The sequence below is a fragment of the Colletotrichum navitas genome (genome assembly GCF_030913465.1).
Source record: "Colletotrichum navitas strain CBS 125086 chromosome Unknown LY79scaffold_60, whole genome shotgun sequence".
In the NCBI taxonomy this organism is placed as follows: domain Eukaryota; kingdom Fungi; phylum Ascomycota; class Sordariomycetes; order Glomerellales; family Glomerellaceae; genus Colletotrichum; species Colletotrichum navitas.
In genome coordinates this window covers 13,287-23,246 of record NW_026850606.1, presented here as the reverse complement: position 1 = coordinate 23,246, position 9,960 = coordinate 13,287, and the positions used below count along the sequence as shown (strand labels likewise).

Below are 9,960 nucleotides of genomic sequence, written 5' to 3'. Positions count from 1 at the left end.
GGAGTTTATCAAGGGATGGATAGGGTGAGCGAGGAGAGCAAGGAAAAGAGAGGGCAAGGCGTAGGATGAAGAGGAAAGGGTATGGGATGGAAGTGGCAGTTGGCGACAGCAGAAGCGAAGTGAGTGAAGCGGCGACAGGAAAGAAGGGGTGAGTAAGTGTGGAAGCAAAAGCAAAAGGGCAGGAGCATGAGCATGAGCATACGAGGAACGAATATTACCTCTCCAGCCAGCGTACGGACAAACGGATGGAAGGAGCGAAGGAGGGGTGGGAAGGAGGAAAGAAGGATGGACAACCCATTGTTTTAGGTAGGTAGGTAAGTAGGCAGGTAAGCAATCATAGATAGCATGGGCACAAACGACATCTTGTCATTGTGTCATTGTATGTATGCCTGGCTCAAACCATTAAATGGATGGATGGATGGCATTGCATTACATTGTCCTGGGCGAGCAGCACACCTCTCGGCCCCTCTCTCTTGTTGCTCGTGTAGACGGAAGAACGGTGAACAACAGAACACTCCACGCAAGTACTTACCCGGCGTGTTGACCTGACTCTATAGAGCGGTCACGTCAATGGCTGTGATTGACTCTGACTGGAACAGTAGCTGGGGGCGTAGGTGTGTAGAGTAGAGATGACAAGAGGAGTGGTAGAAAGACGGACGAGTAGATAAAGAATATAACGGGGTTGCCGTACACTACAATGGATAATAGGGTGGGTGTCTATCTGCGCGAGACAAGGTGCTACGCCTCAAGGGGGAAGGTGGCGATTTAGAATGATGAAAAATGGGGAGAAGAAATGATGAATACTGGTTTTGAAAAAGGGAAAAGTAAAGTAGACAAGACAAGCGGATAGCTAGATACAGTGAGTAGTGAATTTGTGCCCGTAGGGTATGAGGGGGGGATGGAAAAGGCTCATTTGGTGGCTACATGTACAATAATACTCAGGCTACGGATATAACCTGCAGTCAGTCAGGTAGACTACCCTACCTAGGTAGGTAGGTAGGTAAAAACGGTAGGCAGGGGCTATCTAGGCTGTACGGATATTTGGGACAGATTGGGTTGGGTTTATCTCGGCGCCTGTGGATACGTATCTCAGTTGCTGGGTGCATCTGTACCTAAGGTGAGGATGCAGACCAAACTTAGAAAGATACGTTCCCCTCGGACAGGACGGCCCTGCTGGGATTGAATGGAGAGACTGGTGGGCGACACGGTACGTATCTCTCTCTTTCTCTCTCTCTCTCTCTCTCTCTCTAAGTTAGGTAGGTACTTTTTTATCCTTTTTTCTTTCTTTCTTTTTGCTTTTCCTTCTCGTGCTGACACTCTGCCTGTAAATGCAAACTGCGCGCCCTGTTTTTAATTGGCGCCATAGATCTCACCTACATTTTACTCCTGGACACCACCCACCACTCGTTGGGGCCCTACGCAAAGTCGGATTATAGTCTGTGGACACATCATCTTCAAAAATGTACGTACACGGCCCCGTACTGCCCCCTCTCGCTCAAATGGCCTACATATACATACAGGACATACCTGTACGTAGTGCATACACACCGACGCTAGGTCTTCCCTCACACAAAGCTATGAGCACAGTGTTTTCTTGACACATCTGACGCGGTAGATTTGTCCCAGATAGCTCAACGCCAGAGATATTCATAGCCTAATTCCAACCCTGGACAGAAGAACCCTACGCTGTTTTGAGTTGTTTCTCCCCTCCCATCCAATGAGTGGACTTTACGTCCGACTGGCTCCAACCGTTGTTGTCATTAGCCTTTATCGACCAAGGAGCTTCATTGGCACTGCTTGTTCGCTGCTCTGCTCCTTGACAAACTGGATTTGAACAAACTCGCATCTGATTCGACTCTCTCAAAGCACCTCCTCATCTGGCCGGCTCAGCCCCGGGTCGAAGGAGCCAAAAACAGCTTTCCTCCTGGCTCTCATGTCACGATCCCTCCCCACCCCCTACTAAACCTCGCCTTAAGGAAGGATGTTAACGCAGAAAAGCGATGTGGGCGGGAGTACAACATTGCGTGCGGCGTTGATTTGCGCAAATGCTTCGTATCACCCTGCGCCCTTCGCCCCACCGATCTAAGGTGCGCCATGGCTAACCCTGCCACTAGAAACCCCTGGTCGCTTACCTCCTTATCTCATCTCACTCATCATACCTCATCACCGCCCGGCTTGACCTCACCTCCCTCACCTTACCTTTACGACAACCGTCGCCGGAAACACGCTACCTGGATTCGCCCTCGTCATAAAACATAAGAAGCCACGCTGGGCAAGCGATCCGTGGCAAATCTATGGCTGTCACACCCCTCTTACTCACTCTCACTCAACCTGCACAGCAACGTATCCATCGTAAGATTCATGCTTCTTACCCTACTATTTATCTGTGGCTTGGCATGCCACCGCATAGAGCACCTCGCTTCGTAGCGGCACAGGTATAATTGATCCCTTATACAGCCTCTAGTCGCTTCGTTTATTGGCTGCTTCCGCCGTCTATTTAGGTAATATTCGCCCGTCGTTCCCACGCGACTCATCACGGACCCTCTTTGTCACACTCTTACCTTACTGGTGCAAAGCATTGGCACTGGGGTGCCATGGAATACCTAGCAGCCAGGGTGCCATAATTGGCAGATTGGCATTCTGTTATTGTCTGGCAAAGATCAGCCTCCACCTTTTCGTCTAGATCTAGTTCCTCGCCTGCGACTTAGTACCATATTCGTACACTTCTGCTGATTTGCTCCACATATCCATGTACAGCGTACACATGGATGCTCGGCAGCTGGCCGTACACAAACTACCTAGTCGCGCCCTCTATCCATGTCGTAAGAGTTTCGTAAGCTGGAATCGTCGATGATTCGCTGCCACGTCCAAGACGGGGATTGTCATGGTTCCGCCGGCTCAACCAAATCAGTCTAAAGATTTTTCACACCTGCCTGTTCGTACCTAGGTAGTATGTGTGTGTGGGGGGGGATCTCATCCTCCCCGCGTGCACACGCGCATGCACGCACCACAATTTGTAGTCAATGTATAAGCACTCATACCAAAGCAAAAAAATTGGTCCATCATTGCCAGCCATGCCTCCACTCATATGAGTAAGGCCGGTCTTTATGGGCATGGGTACCCTCTACTTACTAGCGAGCTCTTATATGCTCGTGCCTGTTTGGTTATTAACTCAGTCTGTACGGATACTACACACGGAACCGGGTGTATCAACTGATACATACTGCGTCTCTTGGCGTCGCACGCATACAAATACCTACACCAACGCAAAGGCTCAACCAACAGAAAGAAAGAAAGAAACAGACCGCCACGCAATGTCTGCAACGCTGGTACACTAGTGACAGCCAGTCGGAAAAGCAAAGTGCTTCCAATGTCCGCCCTCCAATCCTATCCTATGCTGGTCTGTGTGCCTGTGCAGTCACCTTATTCCTGCCATTATACGGAGTACTGTCAAACTGTACTCTGTCTTTAGCGCACCGACATCCATGTCCTCCCCCCCCCCCCCCCCCCCCCCCTTTCCATTACGATATGGCACCATCCAATCTCTCCTACGCCCAATGACTAAAACTCTAGATTGACAGGTTGTGTCACCAATAAATTTACGTTGCCTCCCCATATCCTTTGGCGCCCCTTCACACTGTGTACCCTGTTGATTTCCCCGCGGCTCTATGCCTAACCTAGTCATATTAAACTGAAATAGCAGCAAGTTCTGTGCAGAGTCTCTCCACCCCCGAATCATCACGGATGCGTTTGTTATAATGATTGTGTATTAATAACTACGTTATGTTCTTCCAACCCGAATACGCTCTACTGGCGGGTAGGCCGATGAATTCATGTTCCCGTTTCATTTCATTACTCGTGGAATCAACGACGGTATTGCTCTGTATCAACCGACTACCTAACGGGCGCCGCTGATTCTTCAGAAACCGGGTGTCCGTGTCATAAAACTTGGAAACAGGATGCATTTTTACCCGACGTTAGGCTTGGTGGCATAGTCACGATGCAAGGCCATATCACCCTGCATTCCCCTATGTCAGAGCGCGGAATGGAAGGTCTTACCAGAACACACCCATGCAAATACTTGATTAGGTATGGCTACTGAGGTACGTACCCAAGATGGCCAATCTCAAAGTCAAACAGGTACACGATAATACCCTAAAACGGTCGGATGATATGGCTATTATCTACTCCGTACTCCGTATTGTGTACTCTTTACCTATTCGAGAGTGGGGTCCGGCACAGCCGGCGTCTCCCACCTGAGGACTAAGTTAACCGAGACCCTCGTAAAGAAATCAGCCCCTTCAATATCGGCTTAACATAATAAAACGGGGCACAGCTGTCTGAGACGAATCATGACGAGACCGAATATTTCCCGTACCCTGCCACTGAGACAGGGCCTTTTCGTTGTATCCGTAGAAAGACAAGTATGCTTTCTGTGCATTGGCATTCTTCTCTAACACCCTGTAATTTCCACTGCTTAGGTCTTCTTGTGCACCTCGTCGTCCGTAGCTCTTACTCATGCTTGGTTTCTTGCTAAGGATGCGTGTCTTGATGGTGGCAGCATCATTTTCCTCTAACAAACTTATCCTCATTGAGTGCGTCCTCACCGCATTGTCACCCAATCCTTCCTTCTTGGCCCTGCGGTAGTCCAACCATAGACCAAGCCTCACGAGCACTATCCTCCATTTGCGCCCAGTCCCCGACCGCCACGCATGTGACAGGTATAGCCCGCCACACACTCGCATTTGTGTCTACTCATGTGCCCACCTTTTCTATAATGTAACCTTTGGGCCGTGCCAACCGCCTAGCTCAGTCTGTACAGACACCTACCGGTACTATTGTTTGCTCGAAACGATAGGCTATCCGACTCGCCGCGCTTGCATTCATTACACCAGCAGCCACCACCACAATGTTGACCTATCAAGTTGCAACGCTTTCATGACAATTCTGACCATGGATGGGTCAGTAAACCTCGTGCTATCAAGATTTGCGATGTCATACATATGCAACTTCACATCTGAGACGGATAGAGTGTTTGAAGATTTTTGTGTGGCATCTGATGTTGGAACGGAATATCGACGCGCGAACCCGGATTTAGATTGAGAAGTTTTGGAACATATTGCTTCTGGCATGCTTGCCCATAACTCCAGTGAATATCAAGTCCTCCTTGAGTTCTTCATGAACCCTTTAGCAGAAGTTGCGACAGTTTTTCGCTAAAAGGGAAGCTAACTGGAGATACACGACGTACGTGAGCTTCCTAGAGCATCATTTCTGAATGTCTTCGAAAGCCGCGTATCTCTGGGCACAGCGGAGCTTACCAATCAATCCTTCGCTCCCTGTCTCACTAGCCGCAGATCACCAATACCCATTTCGCATGGTCCAACCGACAAGCGGGTACAAGGCCAAGCTCAACTAGGCAACCAAGTCTAAAGGCTGACTCAGACAATCATCAGCATACTGGATACTGACTTGTGCTTCTTGTGGACAAGCCCACATTTTCGTAAGCGCTGTATTCGTACGAATAACTTTGACTGCTACCAAATACTTCCTTGAACACCGGGTACGTGTATACGCTGACTTTGCCTTTTCTCTGTATAAGCTTTGCTGTGGTGCGTACAGCAATAAATCTCCATTTCCTTTAATTTTGTCTTTCTCCCGCTTTCTAGTATCTTTTAACTTGTGTCAGTGTGTTAATTCTCCAACGTCAAACGTAGCCCCTACCCTCTTTGCTTGAGCCCCAACCCTGTCTAGTATTACTCGGTTTCGGTTTCCAAGGAAGAGGCATTGCATAACATAAAGGACTGCGCTCTAGCTTCAAGCTGTATGAGCTTGTCGTACTTGGACATTGCTCATTGGGAAAACTTTCCTGATTCGTTCGTTTCGAGACTACGAAACTTTGCGCCCAGGATGTCTTTACTTTTCGAAAAGTGCACCATATCCACTCAGCCTATGAAATCGTCTCGGGAATGCCATGGGACTAGGGGAATTGAGAACAAATCTTTCTTCTCCTCCAGTCATCCCAAGTTTTTCCTTCTCGGATCCTAGTGTATGAATAGTTTGGTCAAGGAGTACAGATAGAATAGTAATAGTAGCGAGTACCTTTGGCAAATTTTGATTTAATTTTGGGATGGCGCCGTTACTTTGTGGTATAGCAGACACCATGTTAAAGATTTCTTTTACCCGCTTGAAGGTAAAGAACAAACATATCAGCAGCTAGGTTTATTCACTTCTCGCAAAAAGCACAACTATAACCTCAGGCTAAATCAGTACAAAACTTCGTTTCAGGGAAGGCTACTCGCGAGGTCATGTTTATCATCCTAGACCTAGTAGACGCTCATCTTAAACTAGCCCTGAACAACGCACGAAATGAAGCGAAACAATGTCACCTAACATCTTCGGTTACAAATCTTCGGCAACTTCGTTTGCTTATGTGGATGGGCTAGTCTGAGTTCAATATCTCAGATGCAGTATTAAACTTGTGGTAGCTTTTAACTTTAGCTTTTGGCATGAAACACCGTCGTTAGATAACATCTATGAACAATGAAGTTATCCTACTAGAGTAGACCCTGGGCCCATAATCCTCTAAAAGCAATAGCTTGATTGAAAAACATGACTCAATGTACACTCATTTCTTTTGACAGGTGACCCTAGCTCCGCCGACCTGGCCTCCTGCAAAGACTGCATCTACAGCATCGTAGAATGCTGTCAGATCAGCATCTAGAGAAGGATCCTTTTTGTATTCTCCAGCACGACGATGAACAAACTCGGTCCAGGTGGTTGACATGTCCACCCAGTTGGTAATCTCAAAGCCGGCTGCCTCAAGCTCTTGCATATAGTGGCTCTTGTCCGGCAAATAGGGACATGAGACCGAACCTCTGAGAGTCTCAAGATTGTTGCGATCGAGAGGCGCCCGCGCAAAGAAATCTTCAATGTATAACTTCCCGCCCGGCTCCAGGACATCGTAAGCTTTCTTGAAAAGGACCACTCGCTCTGGAATGTGCAGGACGCAGAGGAAAGAGACGATATGGTTTACTGGTGCACCCATGAGGCTGGGGTCAAGCTCAAGGAAGTTGCCGTTGAATGATATTGCCCTGTCACCGGCTCCGGATCTCTTGTTGATAGTTTGCGCAATCTCGTGAATGTCCTTTTGCAATTCAATCCCGGTAGTTGCAACACCGTAATGTCGATAAAGATATCTGCCTGTTCCACCGAAGCCGGACCCGATATCGAGGACCCTCTCGCCGGCTTTGAGTCCCAGCTCTTTGGCAGCGTTATCAATTGCTGCATCGCCCAGGTAGTGCATGCAGTCAAAAGATTTTGTGTCATCCGCTGTCCATTCTGGCTTGTTTTTCAAACCTTCAAGTGTGCTGTGAACTCGACTCAGTTTATAGAGGTTCATGTCCGGGACCTCGGACGCGGCGTCGCGGGCTGAAGGCATGATGAAAAGGGGATAGTTACGAGATGTCCGGCGACCTCGTTTTCAGGTTTACGTGGCTTATTGAAGTCAGGCAGTGGATTTGACAAAAAAAAAATTCAAACTTTCCACCCCAAGAGTCTTGGACCGTTCGCTTCAAGGGTGCGAAACCAACTTGAAGTTGCAAACATCTACAGGAGAAGTCCAGCTTACTACTGTCTTTTTGTAATGCTCCGACGAACTCCTCCGTTGGAGCTGAGGGGATGCGTCCACTCCCTTACCGCCGTTTTCTCCACCAGTAAACGCCGTCGACGTCACACCTTTTTGGTTGAGGTACCGCAGGTGGCACGTTCCACCCGGAAATAGCGTTCCGTGATGAGTCGTCTGCAGGTCACAAAACTTGAAAGGAATATGAGACACTGGGGTTACGGTCTTATGCCCCCCTGACGCAGTGAGACCATGGTTATCGCGCTCAACTCGGTTCTTACTGGTTGCGCACCATGTTTTGTTGTGAGGCTGCATAAGTGGGTGTTATCGCAAGCTCCAACTTGTCAATCACGACACCTGGAGATAAAGCGCGCATGCAAACAATACTAGATAGCTTGTAAAACTCATTGATACGCTGACACAGGAATGGGGAGAGATAAGTAGTAAGCCGGTTTGCAAGTATTGCAGTTATGTGAGTTTCTGTGTGTGAAAGAGTTCCACTACCCGCTGATCCATGGATCGCATTCTCTGTCGCTTACCGCAGCTCGGGTGAATTTACATCATCGAGGAATGCAAAAGTCCATTCATCTGGGTGCAGACACAGAAGGGCACGAGTTGAGTATACCAGCTGACTTGGTCTATTGGTGGAGATCACTGGAAAGTCGATAGGTCAGCTGGCTAAGTCAATTCAAAGTGGTAGAAGTCACTGTAGTGTGAAAAGAAATGGCAATTCAGTTTGAGCAAGAGACCTATCTTTACGTCTCTAAACAACTGAATAGGTCTTACTGACGAGACTGTCTTAGTCCAGATTACGCCCGAAAACTCGTAGGGTGGATGGGTATTTAAGCCAGCGATGCCGTTACGCTAAATTCGAGGACTACAAACGAGAACCAGGTAGCTATGTTCCCAAAGTCTGCATCTGTTATGCCCATTACAAAGCTACACATAGTCATTACAATGTTCGATGTATAATTCTTGCTTCAATTTGTATCAACCACAAAACATTAGACGATGAACAACTGTGCAAACATAATCGCTCACTGGTCGACTCTTCCACGGGCTCTCTGAATAGAATCCGCGTTGCTCTTATGCACCTCCTCATACTGACTGAAGTAAATCAAGTCGCCACTGGCCACATCAGCAGCAACAACTTGAGAAAGAGGCTGCGTCCAAGCGGCTGGTTGGGGCACGTCTTCTGTCATAGCGTCGATATATCTTAACGTGGCGTTAATAAATGTTGCGTTGTAACCACCGGTAGCAATTCGGTTAGGTTCACCATGAGCCGGTAGTATCTTCGAGATTGGAAAGCTCGCCATGCGCTGGAGCTCTTTTTGATGTGTGGATAGACTCTTGGCATCAGAGATAAAGGTTGCTGTATCTTCAAGAGTATCGCCAGCGAACAACAGCTGCTTTGATGGAATCCACAACACTGTTCCATCAGGAGTATGAATCTGAAAATTGTGGATCTCAACGCTCAAGTTTCCAACCTGCATAGCCTTCATGCCAGTGTAGATATCGGCTGGAGGTACTGCATGAATAGGAGGGTCGTCCGCAGCAAGACTCTGCGCCCTACTCTCCACTACCTGCGCTGTCACGTCGTTGCCCACGATAGTTGCGCCGCCCTTCGCGAATACTTCTGTCCCAGCAATGTGATCTTTGTGGAAGTGGCTAATCACGACAGACATTTTTGCAACTCCTTGGCTCTGGACATGACGCATCACAGCCTCAGCGTGGTCTGATGTGATGTGGGAGTCAAAGATTATTGCCTCGTTTCCATCAATTATGGAGTATGTCGATACTCCAAGAGTGAAAGCCCCATCGTCAAGCCAGTTGGGTTGATCTGAGTGAAACCTCTCTCCAGTACGGCCATCATAGTAGGCAAATATGCCTGGGTAGGGGTTAAAGATTCGAAAACTTTGCAACGGATTTCCGCCTCTGGCTCTGCGAACAACACTAATTCATGTCAACACAATTCTCGAGTAGTTTAATGGGATTTATGTTGTTACATACCCAACAAGAGTCTCGCTATGGCTGGTCATATGCCGGCCGGATAGTCCACAAGCACCAACAAGTGCACAGTAACCAAGAATTATGGGCTTTCGTCCGTTAGACAATAGCTTCTTTGACTTAATAGTAGCTCACTCACGAGAAACATTCTGATTCTGTTGGTCACACCAGGGATATGGTGATATGGTTAACCGTACGTATCGGTGGCAATTGACGAATAATCGGGGTAACTGTGGTCTCTATTATGCGTGAAGAAAAGAAGGATAACTATCGTGGGTTGGTTAGTTGAATAACCAACTTAATGCCGCAAATCCTCGGTGGATCCGTGGCCA

The 9,960-nt window shown here is 48.0% G+C and overlaps 3 protein-coding genes across 3 annotated transcripts; all 3 read right to left on the bottom strand.

Annotated features, from left to right (window-relative positions):
• Positions 1-5,480: 5,480 nt before the first annotated feature.
• Positions 5,481-6,214, bottom strand: LY79DRAFT_562832 (uncharacterized protein). The gene is made up of 2 exons (XM_060558507.1): positions 5,715-6,214; positions 5,481-5,560 (listed from the first exon to the last, which is right to left on the bottom strand). Exon 1 carries the CDS (start codon positions 6,160-6,162, stop codon positions 5,914-5,916), a length of 249 nt encoding a protein of 82 aa, XP_060410998.1. The 5' UTR covers positions 6,163-6,214; the 3' UTR covers positions 5,481-5,560; positions 5,715-5,913.
• Positions 6,215-6,464: 250 nt separating this feature from the next.
• LY79DRAFT_562830 (methyltransferase domain-containing protein) lies at positions 6,465-7,627 on the bottom strand. Its single transcript, XM_060558506.1, has one exon. The coding sequence runs from the start codon at positions 7,436-7,438 to the stop codon at positions 6,626-6,628; it is 813 nt and encodes a 270-aa protein (XP_060410997.1). The 5' UTR covers positions 7,439-7,627; the 3' UTR covers positions 6,465-6,625.
• A 1,031-nt stretch (positions 7,628-8,658) lies between these two features.
• Positions 8,659-9,660, bottom strand: LY79DRAFT_582158 (beta-lactamase-like protein; the record flags this gene model as incomplete). The annotated part of the gene is made up of 2 exons (XM_060560236.1): positions 8,659-9,574; positions 9,632-9,660. 2 exons carry the CDS (start codon positions 9,658-9,660, stop codon positions 8,659-8,661), a joined length of 945 nt encoding a protein of 314 aa, XP_060410996.1.
• Between the last annotated feature and the right edge of the window lie 300 nt (positions 9,661-9,960).

Excerpts from the sequence above, each read along its gene's own strand:
- LY79DRAFT_562832 (XM_060558507.1), bottom strand. The coding sequence starts at position 6,162 with ATGGTGTCTGCTATACCACAAAGTAACGGCGCCATCCCAAAATTAAAT.
- LY79DRAFT_562830 (XM_060558506.1), bottom strand. The coding sequence starts at position 7,438 with ATGCCTTCAGCCCGCGACGCCGCGTCCGAGGTCCCGGACATGAACCTC.